Genomic DNA, 20,046 nt, shown 5'->3' with positions numbered 1-20,046 from the left:
AATTAGAATGAATCAAAGGTTGGCTTTTACTTTAACTTCTACGTTTACAACTAGTAACTGACTTTAATCCTGCAGAGTATACCATTAATCGTATTTAATAGTTGGTGTTTTGTTGTAAGAACAACTTTAACGTTTCAAATAATTTACCTAACTCTCAGGTAAAGATTTGGCAGTAGCAGAATACTGATGTCTCGGTTCATTTTTGAAGGATAACAGTAAAAAAGTGACACAATTGACATCGCCAACAATAAAAAACAAAGCCAGCTGTTAAACTAATCTGATCCAAACTCCACTGAAGAATTTCCTTTCACATGTTACATTAAATATCCTTTTTTATTTTTCTGAATCGTGATGCAAAGCCAGCCATGTCCAAAGTAACTTTGTACATAATGGGCATGTGAGAAAAAGATTTCTACAAATGTTTTATATAGTTTCCTTTTTTTTTGACTTGGTACCCTAAAAATACCGCAACATAATAAACTATGCATGCATTTTTATATTTCAATGTATATATTCTCAAATAAGTATAAGCTTTATGCTCTCTTGACATTTAAGTGTTTTGTTGCACTTTTGTTCTCTTCGTGACAGTATTTTCTCACACGGCATTCCACTGTTTGTTTATATTTAATTTTTCCCCTGAATTGTTTTTCTTTTTGGCAAAACTCCCAAATACTTTTCAAAGTATGTGTACATATGTTTTGTATATGCGTTTTCAGTGCATCAAGTCTTTTTGTTTTTCTCTCCCCAGACATGTATGAAGCTGTCGTACTTGCTTATTATGCAATAAAGCCTTATTTTCTTTAAGACTGTGGCCACAGATTCATTTATCATTTCCGTCAGCTGGTAATAATGTGCGTGTGTCGGAGAGGGTTTCTTCTGCAGTTCTGGAAACATTAATTAGCGTAGGGCACTCACACAAGGTGCTAATGCAAACACAGCGCTCTGTACCGGCCCTCTGTCGTGACTTGGGCACACGTTGCAGCTTTAATAGGCCCCTTGTGGTGAGGCAGCTGTCCTGATGGGCTGATGGGGATTTTGTTGCATTGTCGCCCCGACTCTCATGTGTAAACAACTCGGCTGTGATGGATGGCAGGGTCCAGCTGATGCGTCAGTCACAAGCCAAAACACACACGAAAGCGTTAACAATTTGGAAAACAATTCTTAAAACACATGAGTAAAAAGCAGTGTTCACATTGTAGGATTTTATAACTAAACATTAAAAGCATGCTTGGTACAAAATCATCCTGCACTAAACAAACTACAAGGTTCTTCCATACATAACACTAACATGTAAAGTTCATTTTCCAAAACTCACAATTATTCTGACTGCATATAACTTTGCAAAAAAACATGAGTGCTCTCTATGTTTGCTTCACTAACAAAATCACTGGAAAGTGCATTTTTCCCATCCTCTTCATTTTTGTGCCATCTCTTTGCGCAGTTCTGTCAAGTAGAAATGATCCTTCCCATGAGCCACCTCCATTATGGCCAGTGCCTGTGGACACAAACAAATATCACTGGTAAATGTTGTAATATGTACATGATTTCTAGTCCTGGGTGTGTCAACTTCACTACCTTTTAGAACCAACTTCACCGTGTTTGAAGCAGAATATTGAAACTGTCAAATACTGAAAGCTGACATCCACAAATTCTGATCGTTACCTATTCCTTGATTAGAATTTAAATTTCTTACAGAAGTTCTTCGAGCCGCTGCTTATGTTTAGACAACATTTAAAGGGACAGTGCAATTTTTTTTCTCTTAACTGTAGTGCTATTTATCAGTCTAGATTGTTTTGGTGTGAGTTGCCGAGTGTTGGAGATACGGCTGTAAAGATGTCTGCCTTCTCTTGAATATAATGGAACTAGATGGCAAAGTGTGCCTCTACTGCTAGCTCACTTAGCACCGCTAAGCCAAGGAGGAGGACATTAATGTTAACATCTCGCGTTGTCACAAGCACAGGAGCTAGCCTCTCATCTGTGAGTAGATGCACGCCTCCTTTTGCGCGGTGATGTGATTGACGGGTGTAGTTCGGTAGAAAGAAAATAGTTCCTACATGAATCTGCTCACAACAAGGCCTGTGGATTATCTTGAGTAACTGGGTCATGATTTCAGGAAAGAGACACTGCTGTCAAGTTCCATTATATTTAAGAGAAGGCAGACATCTCTATGGCCGATATCTCCCACACTCGGCGACTCACACCACTCACAATCACACGTGAACATTTCTAATCAACACAGTACACTGCTCACCGAAACACTGTTGTTATTCCTTGCGTACATGCTGCTAACTTGCTTTAAGTCCTTGCCCGTTGTCAGGCAGCCAACTTTACATGGGTATGTATGAAATGTCTGTTTTTATTAATATCATAACTTTCTGTCGCATGGCTTGTGTGTTGCATACATGCATATGACCATACACATGACTATTGTGTTTTATCTATGTAGCTGAATGTAATGCTAATCTGTGTGTTGGTGCTTCGTGTTGCTTGCATGTCTGTTTGTTGTTGTTGTTGTTGTTATTGTATTGTACTGATGCTCTGCTGTTGCTTTGCAAAGCTTCTGTTCAATCCTGTCTAATTGCTGTAGTTAATGTTATCTTTATGTCTTTATGCTGTCTTCGTCCTGTGAAGTTTATCCTTGTATTGGTTTCAAAACACCTTGCCAAGGTGACTGCAGTTGAAAATTAGCCAGCTGGCTAACACTGGCACATTTACAGAAATGTTGATTAATGTGCATCGTCCTTATAAATAACATAAAAACTATTGAAATAAGATTGATAAATAGCACTACAGGTAAGCGAAAAAAAAAATGTTTTGGGGGTGAACTGTCCCTTTAACACCTGAAAAGATGGCTGCTTTTGCTAAATTAAAACAAGGGATTTGTTCATATTTCTCTCAGTAAGGTGTTGGAAAATGTGTTGGTATCAGTACTAAAACTAATATCATAATAAAATTTGAAATGATACCCAGGCCTAATGATTTTTCCTCCATAAAACAGTATTTACTATTGTTTACTTGGATAGAAGTGCTCTGTAGCTGCTGTATTTAAGTATAGAAGTCAGATGTAAGAGTTCAGTTACCTTCTTCAGAGCGCTGATGCCCTCGGAGTGCCTGTCTAAGCCCATGTACAGCCTGCCCAGCTTCAGGTACATGGAGGACACATTCAGAGAGTAGGGTGGATACAGCTTGCTGCATTGGACAGAGAGCATACATTAATCAGGTAATTATACAAGGTAATGTATTTTATTGATATCTTTATCTATATTTTCAGAGTTCACAGTTTGTCATCACCTGTAATGTTTGAGGATCTTCTCGCCGTATCTGATAGCTCTGTCTGGATCCTCCATGTAAAGACAGACCCCCATGGCCTGGTACATCATGTGGAGCATGTAGACGTTGGCGTCATCAAAGACGGCTCCCATCTCCTCCAGGCTCTGTTCACACATCTCCAGCAACTCACTAGGGGGTGCCACTGAGTCAAGGTATGCATCACCACAAGCTGACACTTCAAAGAGCCTCTGATCATATAAACAGATGTTCTAGAGTCTGGAAAGCTACTTTGCTGAACATCTACATGAGAAAGCTTAATAAGCATTGAACGTACCTGCAGGTGTTCTTAAATTAAATTGTGCAGATGAATTGTGCAGCACAACAGACAGTGTTATTCAGTGACATTAAAGGATATTCTTCATGTGTTTAAGGGCCCGGAACTCTCTCATGGTTTTCCTGGCATAGCGCACCATGTTGCTGATGACGTCTGGCTCGATGGGATCGATCCGCTTACGTACTTTCAACTTTGCCTTGTCCTAGGGGTGAAGACAGGACACAGAACATGACAGTCAACCAAACTATGAAGTTTTGTTTCTAAATTTTTAGCAATTGTATGATTCAGTCTTTTTTCCACTCAGTACTTGTTGCAGTGACTCACCTTGGACCTGGTTTTACACTCCTGGCACTCACAGATGAAGTAATAGGACTCTCTCAGCATGTTGTTGCGCTCGTCTGTTGGATAGAGGAGGTCTATGTAGCTGATGAGCACCTAGAGGGGAATAGCACACAGCACATGAGAATCTTAAATAATGCACACTTTCCTTCCTTAACATTTTTTTTTCTCTCTTAACTGAACATCTTAATTCCCTGCCAGATAGGTCCCTAATCTGCAGGTCTCAGTCTGAAAATAAGCCCACTGGCCTCTTTATTCAGCTGCTGCATCCAGTTGTGTAGTCTAGTTCAGTGGTTCCCAGCTGGTGGGTCGCAATTGAATAGACCACAAGTGACTCGGTACAGTGAATTTCCAGCACAGAGCTTTTACTTTGAAGTGCCGTTTCCCCGCTGTAGAGTGAGTGACTAACGGACAGCTACTTGACAGAGACAACAAAGTAGCTTGATGACATGTCCAAACTCAGGTATGAAGGTGAATATATCAAACTGTGTGGACCTCGAACTAATGAGTAAGGAAAAATCTGGATCCCAATTGGGGACCACTGATCTAGTTTATTGTAGTGAGTATACTGCGATTGCCAAGGGATCACGGAGCCACGGCCAACCTGACACACCTCCCCTCCTTCACACTAATTCAAAATTATTGGAGGCTTCTGTGCGGTGTTTTTAAACTTGAGAAGGCTTGTTCCCAGTGAATATTTTTTTCCTTACAATCACTGTACTCCTTCAAATTAAAGCTGTTTATTTGTCCTCTGTAAAGAAAAAGACAACCAGCCTATTTGAAGAACAACGAATGATCTAACATGTATAGATACATATTGTTTGATTGATTGTGGTGAAAATTAAAATGTTATCTGTACCGGTATTACTCTATGCACATCCAATAATTAGTAATATTAACTGTAAGAAAGAAAACTTTATTTTCATTTGCAGTATTATATTTGGCGGTATGGCTCTGTCCTGGGGCCATTCTACCTTTCCTTGGGCCTACACCGAAAGCTTCATCCATGCGCCTGCGTGGAAAGCCTAAGTTGGCGAGAGCACACCTCTCTGCCCTTCCACTCGCCTGCGTGAAAACACTTAAGGCAGAGAGCAAACCTCCTCCTTCAAACCACACACACTGTTCTTTTCCAGTGTTGTCTTGACACACTGACAAGTGAACTGTCAATGACCTGGTACTCTACACCGACAGCAATAATATCACAGCCTCTGTAATGCCAAAGCCTTTCAGTCTCGCAATATCAAGTCTCCTTTTCCATTTTTAAGCTACTATCTCATTCATATTACATTTAGTCTAACAGCACCTGTGTTGAGACAGAGACCAGAACCACAACCTATCAAGTTTGTCTCAAGATTTAGAGGGAGCATTTGACAAACTGGGCAATATGGCTATTTTTTTCATGTCCAGGGTTATATGAGAAGATTTATACCTTTCTCATGTCTGTATGATGCATACAAGGCCAACTACAGCAGCCTTTTAGCTTAGTTTAGCACAAAGACTGGAAACAGGGAAACAGCTAACCTGGCTCTGTCCATATGTAACAACCTGATTCCAATTGCCCAGCCAAGAACCAGTTTGGTAAATAACCCCCTGTAAAACCTCAACATGTTTTTACACGGATTAAAACAAGCAACGTATAATGCGTCAATTATTGTGATATAGAGATGATGCAGGCAGATTTTCCCATCTCTACTTTCTATGATAAGTAGGGGATAAAGCCAAATAATGGCTGTGGCCATCAAAAACTGATAATGGACACCTCATCGGGCATTATCCCTTACTTATACCATGGTCTGGATGAATACTCGATTCTAACTGGCTGCAGGGTGTCCGTTAAAAACTTATAATGGACACCTTCTAAGTAGTTCTGGTGAAACTGTCTGTTCGCCTTTCTAAATCAAAGCTACGTAACAGTATCAGCCTGTCTCTAATCTGAGTAAGGGACATAGTCAAAGTCTCCGTTTACAGTTTATTTACGACAGAGTGTGTTCCTTCGGTGTTTCAACCTCTGAACACAACAGGTTGGAGACTGTAACATACGCTGTAGGTACTTCACCACCCCTCTGAACTTAAGCAATCATTTCACATCCCATTCACTATTCAACCTGCTACTTTAGACTGCAGCCAACATTAACACATTGCGTATTGTTTATTCATGAAAATCTTGATATTGATTTGCGGACAATGGCTGGATAGCTAGCTAGTCTTGTTGTTAAACATACTGTCAAAATCTATTTAATAATTGTCAACCGTATGCAGCGTAACTGACTTTGAGTCTTGCTAGCCTAACGTTAGCTTTCTGGCTAATAGTTGGGCCAAAAAGTTCTATGAGCTGAGCAGACTAGAAATATCTCCTGTTGCTAAGTCGTATCTAAGGTTCCTCCTATTTACTGGAGCAGTGGATAACATTTCCATTGCATAAAACCTTATCGGGCGGTAATTTCCAGCTCCTGGCAACAAAGCAAATAAGCGTATTGCCAAAATGTTGACCTATTCCTTTGAACTCCATGTGCCACAAAACACAGTCACAATCTAATGTGTGGTTTATATGTCATTCAAAGTTGATGAATTCCTATATTACTGGAGGATGAAAAGGAGATATTGTGTGATTTAAACATACAATATTTACTACTAGTTTAAAAGTAATTTAGTAAAACTTCTTCGTTGGACTTGGCGCAGGCTGATGTAACAAACCAACTGTCATACGCACACACATGGGAAAAAACCCCAGACTGAACTCAACCCCCCCAACAGCAGCTGTCCCATTTCCTCACTTCATCTCCAGGCTTCATGTCCTGCACCGCCCGAACCTCAGCCGATGTCCCTTTATATGTGACTATGACACTGGGTTGACAGCTGTGGTTTATTAGTGCAATGCTGTGGAGAGACAGACACAAAAGAGAGAAGAGAGAAATCGATAAAAGTAAAAACCCAGTTCTCTTTCTTTCTCTCTTCTTAAGTCTTGAGTTTCCCTGAAATACGTTAGCTGCTTTGCAGTTTTCTGGGTAGCAGGCTGGAAATAGTTTAGAAAGGAGCCAACAGGGCATATTCACCTTCACACAGCCAGTTTTAAAACTTTACAGCCTCACCAACAGCAGGGAGCCAATTTTACTACCAAATGACCGACTGGAGAAGAAAGTTAGGAATTGTAATGCAGGCCTCTTTGGATATCTGTTACATGGTGCTCTCAGCGCTGACCTTTACAGCAAGAACAAACACAGCTAACTGTTGCATCCAGCTTCCATGGCTGTCCTTCTCTAGTCTGTTTATTTCAAGAACAACAACTGGGCTCCAAATCAAATGACTAATGTCCCAAAATAAAACGAAGGAGCTAGCACATGTCCAAACAAGCCAAACTAGAGAAAAACAGTAACATTGAGAAACCCAAAAGAAGCTGTAAAGGAGAGGGGGAGAATGGACAGTGTACAGCGTACCTTTACATGTGGTGCTGAAACACTGCAGATAATGAAAATGTGCTTGAATGTATGCATGTGAGTTTTCCTTCTTACTCTGGGTAGACTGCAGTACCCATGTGAGACAGTTCATCATCTTCTATAGTGAAACCATTACAGGCAACCTGTTGAATAAATGACACAGGAAGAGAATTCAAATACATATATTCAAGCTTTTGCCTGTTTTACATCAAATTATATAGAATCTGCTGTGATTTCTTTCTTCTTAAAGCTTTGGTAGGCAGAAATGGCAAAGAAAAAAAAGTCAGAATTTGAAAATTCACCCTCCTCCTGTAACTCTAACCTATCTGTTCTAGGCCCCTCCCACCAGATGAGAACGGCAGCTGTAGCAGCTCGAATTCAGCCAGCACAAACCCCCCAGCACCGTTTGCACCGGGTCTAAAGCAGGACTTACACTTGTGCATAAGCTCTATGCAGAGCCTATGCTGTAGCCTACTCACTTGGCCTCTGCCATTGTAAGCGTTTATATTTGTGCGGTGGAGTGTCTGTGTCACTCTGCAGTTACACCTCCAAAACACTAGCTGGCGGTGAGGTTTCTGTGAAGTGCTGGAAAGTTTAGTTGATTCAAAACACACATTAAACACACATTAAACATGGCTCAATGGCAACAATTGCAAACACAAGTACACAAATCAGCTTCACTATAACTCGCAGCATTCACAGACAAACACTTGTCTTGATCTGGACACATTTTTCCCACAAATACAACATGCTAATGTTTTTAGCACAAGCCTATGGCATTTTCAATTATATAAATTAGCCTAGTGGCTTGTGGACTTTTCCTATTCTCATATGAAGCCAGGGACAACAGTAACATTTAACAAAGGTAACATTACAAAATTTAGCTCCATTACAACTCACAACATTCACTGACAAAACAACTGTCTTATACTAAACACATCTCGCAAACAAATGTAACATGCAAACGTTATTAGCACAAGCCTATGGCATTTTACATTGTATAAATTAGCCTAGCAATGAGCGGAGATTTCCTCTACTCACATGAAGCCAGGATAAATTACACACAAGACTTAAAATGCTATTTTGCGGAGGCTTTATTATCTTCAAAATTTATTGTTTCTTATCCATGAAATTTAAGTAATTAAAAGCCGAAACCAAGAGGGAAATGGTTTCAGCTTACAAAAATAGACAGGAGGTCTGTGTCACCATGACATGTAGTTACATTTCTGGGAGGTGCACGTCAGGCTACGGCGCAGGGAACGGTGAAGGCTCTACATCGACGCAGAGCCTACGAAATAGGTAGAGCGTCAATTCAACGCAGCAGTATAAATCCTGCTTGACTGGTGTAACAGCAGCAACAGAAAGTTTGCTGATCTGGAGTGGAGTTGGAGCTGTCCGGTTCCTCAGAGATGGGGTTTGAGCTGACTGAATTTAAGGTGGCTGCAGCCGCTGACTGGGGGTCTTTCTAGGGAACCACTGCCCACTCTCCTCTTTGTGAGATGGTGTGTAGCGGCAGGGATTGAGGCATAGGACGTACTGTGGTTGGAGGCTCTAGCTAATGTTAGTTTCATAAATGTGAACTTGAAGCTGCAGCTGTGAGCCTTTAGCTCCAGTTAGCAAAAGGCTAGATAATTGGCAACGTTTTCTCTCCATCTCTGAAATGCTGCGCCGATACTGACACGTGTTTTATTTTGTTTATCGTCAGACTCTTAGACTCTCATTTTGATACATCTGTCTTCCTTGTTTGGGCTGCTTTGCAGTGTAGGCAGTTGTTGCCGATGCTGGAATAGCACATTTCTCTGCAGGATTCTTTGCCACTGAATCAGGCGTTCACTGCACATTTGTAGAACAGCCAATAGAAGTGCCTTCTCTCTGAAGTGACCTGTGATTGGCAAAAGTCTCCTGGCATGAGCTAGATTTTCTAAAGCCTGAAAACAGAGCCAAGAGGAGGAGCAGAAGTCTATATCTTTTTCAGATCAGCTGAAATACAATATGTTCAAAGTTTATTATGGAATTTTTGCCATAATCAAACTGCCTACCACAGCTTTAAACGCAAGTGGTAAAAGGGGAAATCATGAACAAGCAACTTGTTAATACCACAATATAAGGACAGAAAAGAAGAAGTATTATTATCACCAGTAATTTCGATTATGTGACTGTAGTACCTGGGAGTAGAGCGTGAGAAGGTCTTTGTGGTCGGGCAACTCCAAATTTTTGGAGAAAAAACGATGCAGTCCGGCAACTTCTGCCTCATTCATTTCCCTTTTGTCATTATCAATGTCCTCTATGTCTATTGGGGGAAGAGAGGACAGAATAAGCATTTATACTCATCAAATGTGTATTTGATTAACCCAGGGTAGGAAGCCCTATTTGCGAGGTCTTGCCGCTATAGGTAAATCATGTCAAATTTCTTTAATGTTCTTGTTTGGATAAGTTTTCATCAGGGACAGTATGATAATCTCTGCCTGTAAACAGACAAGGATGGAGAGCTCTCTTTCCTTCGTCATGCTCACTATGCCAGAGCAGGGATGCACTGTCACCACATCGTACATAAACTACAAACCGCCAGAGTGTGTGTGTGTGTGTGTGTGTGTGTGTGTGTGTGTGTGTGTCTTGCTCTTGATATGTAACACTAGACTTAAATTATTTTATACATCAGACACTAACACTGACATTGCGTTTTATAGGAGAGCTGAACTTTTCCCCCCCGACACAGACATGCAGACACCTAAGATCAAAATAACAAACATTGGCAAACTGAGGAAACTGTTTTTAACAGCTTACATAACCAGGCTCTTCTTCCCAGTGTTAGTTACAGGAGTCATAGTGCAGTAAAGGGGCAGTTCACCCCCAAATCAAAAGTCATATTTGCCCTCTTAACTGTAAGAGGGCAAGTATGACTATGCTATTCATAGGTCTAGATCGTTTTGGTGTGAGTTGCCAAGTGTTTGAGATATTGGCCGTAGAGATGTCTGCCATATTCACCATATTCACTCTTTTCTTTAACGTCAGGAAATATTATTTAATATAGTTTTTTATGGTTTTGAACTGTACCTCAAAGCAATGACAACTCAATCCAACAACATTTACCCATGCAGTCAGCACTGTGTGCTCCTGCTCCTGTACACTTATGGCCATTCGACCCACATCTATAGGATATATATAGATGTGGCCCTGGGTGTTTATCTCAGCCTTATCTGAATGGGTTGTGCTTTTTTTAAGAGGGATATCTAGGGGGCACTTAAGACTGAAGTACAAACTCAGAGTCTCCGAACACTTTGTACTGAATCCAATACTTTCCAAATCACGCGTGTGTGTTAAAGGAGCAGTTACTCACGTGATTGGATCTCGTCTATGAGCAAGATCCTCTCAGACACACATCTTTCTTTCTGTGTTTTCTGTGGAAAACAGCCATGATTAACAGAAATGACCTTATTGAACCACAAATACGTTGCCAGAAAACCCTCCAAGAGGACAGGGTGTCTTTTTTTAACTTCTTGCCAACCTTCTTGGCGAGAATCCGAGCCACCAGGCGAGACATCTCTGACGGGCACCAGTTCTTTCCGAATGCAGTCATGGCAGAGCACTCCAGCTTGTGCATGGCCCAGTCCCCTTTCTACACACAAACACACATTAATGTCATAACAGCACACGAAAAAAAGCAACCCTGGAGTTTAAAGCAGATTCAGATGTGAATCTACAGCAGAGCCAAATATTTACAGTTTCAGTCCCACCACATCAAGAAGCTTAATAGTCAGCTATATTACCAGCTGAGGCATTAAGCGGCATGATGAGATGTGACTCCACACTGTGTTAATCTAATGTTTCCCTTACTCCTCCACGTGCAAACTGACCCATTCATTGACTGCTCAGCACCCTCGCTGATTTCAGTTCATTGCATATGGCAGCGTAATGCTCTCTAACCACTCAGTGATGCCCCCAGAAATTTTTCACTGGGGTGGCCAGTAGAATATAGGCTAGTTGAACACTATGTCAATATGAGAGTCAAGGAATCACATACTGTCGTACTTTGGTTTCTCCTTTTTTTACAGTTAATATTACTGGTTATCTGATCTGTGTAGACTAGGGGTTAGCAATCTTTTCTAGGGTAACTCAATTAGCCTATCAACATTATTAATAGGTCTAAAGTGGGCTATTTATGATTATTTGGTACTTCTACTTTGCAGCATTGGTAGGCAAAGCAAACAAATCTATCCACAAACTTTTTCTTTTTTGGATTTGGAATCCTTCGCTAGCCTAGACAAGGAGACTCAAAACTAGCTGCCACTGTTTAGGTTCGGCAAAATTTTGATGAAAAAGCGCCAGGTCCAAGAGGTATGGCGCACACTTAAGTTCATGAAATGAACTTAAGTTCAAGTGAATGAAATTGTTGTTGTCGTATTGGCTCTTTGACACTTTTGAAATTAAAGAATGTAAGAATCACTTTAGGCTTACAACAATGATTAATAAAAATTAAAATGTTAATAATTTTCATATACTGGTAATTTTTTTTGTCAAAGCCACTGGGAGCCACTGGAGATGGGCTAAAGAGCTGCATGTGGCTCCAGAGCTGCAGGTTGACTGGTATAGACTAATATGGTTACAGTTAACATTTTGAGTTCCACAACAATACTGGTATTGCATTATGTATTTACATGTTAGACGATTCATTTCACTTCAATAGGCTGGTTGTCCTTTCCTTAAATACAGCTTTAGTTTGAAGGAGTACGTAGATTGTAAAGCACAAAACATTCACTGGGAACAAGCCTTCTTAAGTTTAGGTAAGACTTGTGGGTAACCATAGAGCCCATTTTCATCCTGATATCTTGAGTTGAGAGTTCAATGGACCCCTTTGAAAAGAGCCATGCCACAGTTGTTCCTCTCATCAAAATTTTAACTAACTTTAGAACATTAATAAGCCCCCTTCTTGACAAACTATGCCAACATGGTTGGTGCTAACTGATGCCTTAGCTCAGTTGTTCCCAACTGGTGGGTTGTGCTCCAAAAGTGGGTCACCGGTCCACTCTGAATGGACAGCAAATGACTCGCAAAGGTGTCAAGTTTGTCAAAGACACCTTTTTTTTTTTTTTTTTTTTTTTTTTTTTAAATATAGTGAATTTCCGTCAGTTAAGACGTGGCTTGTTTCGAGAAGGTTATGTAACCACTGTTCCTACTGTATTAAGTTTACATCCAGAGCTAGCCCAAGGTAGGTGTGGGCCTGGTTTTATCACTGTTTAACTAACAATACATTATCGTAAACTTTAACCTTTTCAGCTGTTTTCCTACCTGGCATTTCACGTTGCAGTAGAAGGCATTCTTGCATTTCCCACATCTTGCCAAACCCTGTTTCCTGTGATTGACGAAACAAGGTTTATTAGCTTATGGAAAGCAAAGAGCATATGATTAAAAAGTTGTTGAAATATCCTCACACATCTTTAAATAATTTACTTCTCTAGACACACAAACAACAGTCAACCATCATTAGAGCTCAGTGGATTCAAACCTGCATACAAAACATCTGACTGCAGATATCACACTTCAGTGTTGTGAATGAATCTGTATGTGAGTATCTAGCTGCTTGTGTGCCTCAGTGTGTGTATGGCCATTTAAACATCCTGCTGCATTACTCTGAGACAAGGAGCAGCAGTTGCTGTTGGCCCGTCGTAACTGATAGCAATGAAGAGCTTTAAACCGTTCTGTGGTATTAATAGAGCTGACCTTATAACTGACCAGCTGTCTCTCTACCACATTGAAAAGTTAAGCGGTCCAAAAGTCCTCTCATTTAATTTTGAGACACCTACTGTTGTCGGGCCAAGTCCAACAAGCAGCTTAGTGTTGGGTAAACATAACCAGGAACATACTGCATGATGTAAAGTGTAGCTGCAACTTTCACGCTGACGATCGGCTCAGCCATGCAGAGTCTCCGCTCTACATGCTGAGCTGTATCAAACATCACTGATCTTCTATGATGAAACAATGCATAACTGTATCTGCAAAAGTCCTCTAGACATCTCTCTGACATTAACAAGGTCTATTTATGCAAGACTGATGTCATATTTATGTTCGGTTATGCTGAATGGCTTTCGGAAGTCACAGCTAGGTCACAGAGCTTGAATTGGGTAACCGTAGGAATAAGGTTAGGGGCAGAGTTACAGTAGTTTGCCATTGAGAAAAAAAGCAGGTGATGCTTTTCAAATGTGTAATTTCTGTCACCTGATAGTTGAATCCAATCCAGAATCCAAACTGTCCACTTAATAACCAACTTTTCGGTTTAAAGGAAGAACATTAAAGCAAGAACATGTCACTGAAGGATTTAAAGAGGAAACATCATAGTAGCTAGTAGGGCTGCCTCCTGGTCATCAACCAAATGGTAGTCAACCAGAAAGGTCATTATTCGGCAAGATTTCATTGGTTGCTTAGTTGCAGAAAAAACAAGCAAACATGAAACTCGCTCAGTAGTCAGACAGGAGTCAGGTTAATTTCCAGGGCTGGTACCTGCGGTCCACAGGCTAGTTAATAACATGTCGGGCAGGAAATCCAAAGTGTGGGATCATTTTGAGAAGGTGAAGGACGAACCCAAGGTGATATGTAAACTCATCTTCATTGATCAACTGCAAACATGACGTATCATCTGAAACATGTAAGTAGCTACATGCCCATTAGCCACTTAGCACAATCATTACTGCTTTGCCCACAGCGTCATTAACAGGCGGCTCGCTCAGTGTGTGACGTGCACTTGTAGATAAAATATAGGCCTATATTAATGAAGGTTCATTAGTACGGTTTTGTATTTCTCTGTAATGTAGCACAGTGTTAACAATGTTACTAATACTGTTCTTTCACACACCTTCAACTCAAACCATTGTGTTGCCCTGCCCAAAATGTAACTTCCTGAGACCCGAGCTTTTGTTTGGTTCATATTTTTAATTTCTCCTAGCTATTTGGGACTAGTAGGATCTGATAAGTATAAAAAAACTACACATTATCGACTATAATAAAGTCCCTATATCCTCAAACAAGACAATAATAATAACCCAATATCCTTCAACGAGCTGATGATAAATTCCTTGTCTTCAAACGAGTACTTTCTAATAAACAGCGTCTTACCTTGTTACCGTTGTAAAATTGATAAAATTTGTCAGGCATATCAAACTACAAACGTCATTCGTCCTAAATAAACAAGTGTCAGCCATTAAATTTGATCAGGTTTTGTACCTTGTCCATATTTGTGTCAGGGTCAGCTGCAGACTGACTTGGCAGAGATGGCTGCCATCTTGTTTTTACAAGGATTGGTGTATTGTGGTCTTACTACCACTAGATGGCACGAAGAAGTGTCCATGAACGAGGACAATAGGCCTAAGTTAAGAGAATGAAGTATAAGGTCCAGTAAACCCAAAATTTAATGTCCTAGTATGAGGACACAGGGTCTCAGGAGGACAAAAATTTAGTAACTAAATTAATATTGCAAACATGTGGGCAACTAGTTAACTAACGGCCATAAATGATGACTATCAGTCGACAAGGACAGAGGCAGCCCTAGTAGCTTCAGTGTGAATCACACACTACTGTGCACACACTACTAATCACTTGTATACTGGCCTACTGATTTCTCCACAGATGCATCCATACCAACCTGTAGACTACAGCACAAAGAAAATTATAGGACAGCTTAGACTGTAGCTGATTGTTATCGTTACTGTAAAATGGATAGTTCCAGTCCTTGATTATGATTGACTGAGGCTTGCTCAAAGCTGTTGTGGCAGCATTACAATGTCAGTGTTAGTGCGCCAATTAGTCACCTATCATTCATAGTCATTTACCATCTGCTTGGACAAGAGTGGTCATATGCAACGCTGTCCTTCAATAAATGTATAAAAAAAAACACAAAGATGATACAAATGAATCAAAGGAAGCCTACAGGGATTTATAACCCACTGTGTCCTGTCACTTTGCTGTGGGTGCTGCCCAATCTACCAGCCATTTGTCTCCATCCAAAGCAGACAAACTACACCACCATCTATTTAAGTTAACAATGTAGCTTCAGTTAGCTTGCATGTTTTATTTTCAGCCTACTATGCTCACTTACCTCTTGCTATGTTGTAAAGACATGTTTTTTGTTATAGTGCTGGTTACGCACCAAGTAAGAGGTCTGCACTGTAACAGCTATGGGAAAGTAGAACATGTATAATAGACCAACCTATCATAGATATTCGGTTATAATGTAACTGCAACAAGATGAAAACTTGTTTCCTTTCCTTTATCCTAACATTAAGTATACTAGAGCCCATTTAGGTGAACTTCTGCAGCTCCAGGGGTACGTCCCAAGTCTCTTATTTTATACTGCTAACTCCTAACTCCTTACTTGAACCGGAAGTCGTTTGAGGTCCGCCATCTTTAAGGCCGTCTCATGTCTCTTATTCCTGCCAGTAAGGAGTTAGCGTTAGGAGTTAGGAGGGATCTGTTAGGTGCGATGAGTAAGGTAACACGAGAGGTTCCTAACAGGAAGTCTTTTTTCAGCTTGAGGCCCTGATGTATAAATACCCGCCCCCTACGTCTGGCTCATTTGAACGAGATGGCGGAGAAACAGTACCCGTTACATGCATTCTTTGCAATGAAACGCTGTAATTCTCATGCCTACGTGACTACAAAGGTTAACGTTAATGATATTTCGTGCAAGACTATAATGTTGTAATTAAGTTTATTTCATTCACAACCCGTTGTGTTGTTCAGCGGACTGTCGGTGATGTGTGGCTGTTAAATGTGCAGCTGCTCATGTCCAGAACCACACGTGTTGATATAACACCACGCACACACGCACACAAACACATTTGCCAATCATTAATTGTCCTGCATGTCATGTGAGTGGAATGTTTAATAGCTTGTAGGTAATATTAATTAGCCTATTAATATTAATATTAATATTAATTAATATTATTACTTTCATTAATGTTGTTGTAAGCTACTGTCATTACCGTCTGTCCTGCATCTTTTTCTGTCTCTGTCCCTGTCTCTCTCTCTTTCTGTCTCATTGTGTCATATGGATTACTGTTAATTTATTATGTTGATCTGTTCTGTACGTCATCTATTGCACGTCTGTCCACCCTGGAAGAGGGATCCCTCCTCAGTTGCTCTTCCTGAGGTTTCCAGAGGGATGTCGTATGCTGTAAAGTCCTGTGAGGCAAAGTGTGATTTGTGATACTGGGCTTTATAAATAAAATTGAATTGATTGAGATAGACTGACAGGTCTGATATGTCTTATTCACTCAGCAGCTGACTTGCTGAATGATGGCGAGTGGATTTACTAATAGTGATAATAATGATGATGATAATAATAATGATAATAATGCTCATCACAGTGACAGTGGCAGGGCTACAGACCGTTCTTTAATTGCGACAAACTTCGGCAAATGACTCAGTAACAATGGTAATACATGCAAAAGTGTGTGACCAAAGTCATGACGGCGGGGGGTGGGGGTTACGGCTTTGATCAGCGAATATAATGTGACTTGGGATGTACAGCAAGCGCTGGCTCCGTTATGCAGCAGATCCAGCTGTGCCGCCGTCATCAGAAAAGGACGTCGCTTTACGTGACGCTTCAGAGTAAGGCCGTCTCATGTCTCTTAATCAGCAATCCTCACTCCTCACTCCTAACTCCTGACTCCTTGCATGTTTTCCTAAGTGGGAGGGACTAAACAGTTAGGTAAGGTGGTTAGGTTAGGTGGTTAGTAGTAATTTTCAGGGACTTGGGACGTACCCCATGTTACCACAGATTAGTAAAGCACTGCACTTTCCACTGTGTCTGTATGTTGCCAGGCAACCATTCTGCTAAATGTTGCTGAAAAACTACAGTACTTGGTGGAAGAATTGTAATTTGTTATCAATAAATTATTGCTTTTTTTGTTGTTGTTGCTGTGTGTTTATTTTATGAAACATTACAATGTAATAACTGTTTAAAAAGGTCACGAGGCTGTGGTTAAAAATTAAGTTACAATTTTTTGCTGATATATTTTGAATATTTAGCTAATTTTCCTGACATTTGAGAAATAAATTCATGTAAAACATGTTGAATGTATTGCTAAGAATCTATTTATGTAAAATATAAATGTAAAATCTGAATCTAAATCTAAATGTTGAATTTAAATGGGTCCCCTGGCCCATATTCAGCAACTCATTTAGATTTAACATTTAGATTTAGCATTTGAAGACTTAACATTTAAATTTAATTTTATTATTAAGATTTAACATTTACAATTTGATTTAACATTTAAATTTAGTTTTAATATTTGAAATTTAACATAAATTTGATGCAATATTTCAATTTAACATTTAGAGTTAACATTTAAGATTAAGATTCAACATTTAGATTCAATATTTAAGACTAAGATTCAATAACTAAATTCAACATTTAGATCAAGATCTAAGATTTAGATTTAGATTCAACATTTAGATCAAAATTTTAATATTTAGGATTATGATTCAACATTTAGCTTCAATATTCAAGCTTACAATTTAACATTTAGGATTTAACATTTAGATGTAACATTTGGATTGTTTTAATATTTGAAATTTAGATTTGATGCAATATTTCAATTTAACATTTAGAGTTAACATTTAAGATTAAGATTCAACATTTAGATTCAATATTTAAGACTAAGATTCAACAATTACATTCAACATTTAGATCAAGATTTAATATTTAGATTTAGATTCAACATTTAGATCAAAATTTTAATATTTAGGATTATGATTCAACATTTAGCTTCAATATTCAAGGTTACGATTTAACATTTAGATGTAACATTTGGATTGTTTTAATATTTGAAATTTAGATTTGATGCAATATTTCAATTTAACATTTAAAAAAACATTAAATTAAACATTTAAATTTTGATAGAACATTTAAATTCAGTTTTAATTCTTCAAATTTGACATTTAGATTTCTACATTAAAACTCTGGTTTAATGTTTCGATTCAAATTAATATTTAGATTTAACATTTAAATGTATCTTTTTTCTTTTTTCTTTTTTTAACATATAAACGTATTGTTAACAATCATATATTGCATGTTTTTCATTTATTTTTGTCTCAAATGTGAGGGAAATGAGCTAAATATTCAAAATATATCAGCTTAAAAATTGTAACAAATTTTTTTACATTTGGCGAGCAAACACAATGAAGATTAGATGATATAAACCTATGGATTGCTTGATTACCTCACCACATGATCACTCCAGGAACTGATTTAAATGCCTGATAAAATGGAATGTGTTTGTAAAGTTTATCACCAGAGATATTCTTTTTAATGTATAGCCTCTTCATTAATTACAGCTACAGACATAATTAAATAACAATTAAATAAAGTTTTATGTACCCTAATAATCATGATGTTCAGGTAAGAAAATCATTTGCACATGTTTACCATTGATGCACTCCAACAGCGGGTTAGAGAAGGCATGTAGACTTTTGGAACAGGATATACATGAACCAGATAACCAAAATAGATGGGGTGACATTTTCATGACAAAGAGCCTGTGTGTGTGTGTGTGTGTGTGTGTGTGTGTGTGTGTGTGTGTGTGTGCGTGCGTGCGTGCGTGCGTGTGCGTGCGTGTGGTGCCATCACCGTATGTTTGGAGATCCGGTAAATAATCATGTGTCATGAGGCGGTGCAGGATATGTAGCCACATGGTGTCAGGTAGCTTTTCATCACAACAGTTGTGATACGCTCAAATGAATGAATTCAGAAAGAAAAACGATGTCACGGCAAGTGGGAATAAAAATAACCCGCCTTTACCTGGTGAAGCAGAACTCACAGTAGTAGCCTCTCTCCTTTGCTGACAACACAAAAGAGTACGCCGGACTGGAAAACAGCAGCTCTCCAACTTTAAAGGGTTTGGTAACACGGAGACCTCGCCCTTTACCAGGACTATCAAACCTCTCCAGTCCCTCGATGCTGCCCGTCATGGTGCCTCCCTCGGGTTGTCTTTCTCCAAACTGACCCCTTCACTCACAAGGACCCGGGAATAAAGTGGGATGTGGCCCCTCAGCTCCAAGAATTGGGGCGTCCCCCGCCCAATAATAGTTCATTGAGGCATCCAAAGGCACAGGATGAGCCTGGCTGCAGTTTGGTTAAAGAAAACACTTTTATTATGGCAACCAAACGCTGAATTAGGAAGCCATGTAGTGTGTTTTTAAAACTGATTGTTTTATGGCATACTGTGATCATTTTTATGACATGCTATACTATGACAATTTTAATGGCATATTATACTATGACTTTTTAATAATTACACAGTATATCGTGATTTTTTAAAAAAAACGAAAGTATAGAAATATATGGCATACTATACTAAGACTATTTTATGTAATTTAATTTACAAACGTTTAATGACATGCTATACTATGACTACTTAATAAAAAATTATATGTCATACTCTATGATCATACTTTACTATGACTTTTGTGAAAATGTTTATAGCAGGCTATACAATGACTATTTAATGTAAAATTTTATGGCTTCCTATACTGTGACTGTTTAATGAAAACATTTATGGCACACTATACTATGGCCTATTTCTATGGCATTCTGTACTATGACTGTTTTATTAACATTTTTATGGCATACTATACTATGACTATTTAATAAAAAAAGTTATGGCATATTATACTTTG

General features: G+C 39.1%; 1 protein-coding gene across 1 annotated transcript; it reads right to left on the bottom strand.

Moving 5' to 3' along the window:
• Nucleotides 1-644: 644 nt before the first annotated feature.
• LOC117270702 (N-lysine methyltransferase SMYD2-B-like) lies at nt 645-19,397 on the bottom strand. The gene is made up of 12 exons (XM_033648452.2): nt 19,169-19,397; nt 12,664-12,727; nt 10,883-10,993; nt 10,715-10,775; nt 9,543-9,667; nt 7,453-7,520; nt 6,718-6,820; nt 3,929-4,039; nt 3,686-3,806; nt 3,292-3,466; nt 3,081-3,189; nt 645-1,495 (listed from the first exon to the last, which is right to left on the bottom strand). The coding sequence occupies exons 1-12, from the start codon at nt 19,336-19,338 to the stop codon at nt 1,415-1,417; spliced, it is 1,299 nt and encodes a 432-aa protein (XP_033504343.1). The 5' UTR covers nt 19,339-19,397; the 3' UTR covers nt 645-1,414.
• Nucleotides 19,398-20,046: the final 649 nt, after the last annotated feature.

This window comes from Epinephelus lanceolatus, chromosome 13, assembly GCF_041903045.1.
Source record: "Epinephelus lanceolatus isolate andai-2023 chromosome 13, ASM4190304v1, whole genome shotgun sequence".
Classification (NCBI taxonomy): domain Eukaryota; kingdom Metazoa; phylum Chordata; class Actinopteri; order Perciformes; family Serranidae; genus Epinephelus; species Epinephelus lanceolatus.
The sequence above is the reverse complement of the archived record's forward strand: the minus strand, read 5'-3'. Positions and strand labels throughout refer to the sequence as shown.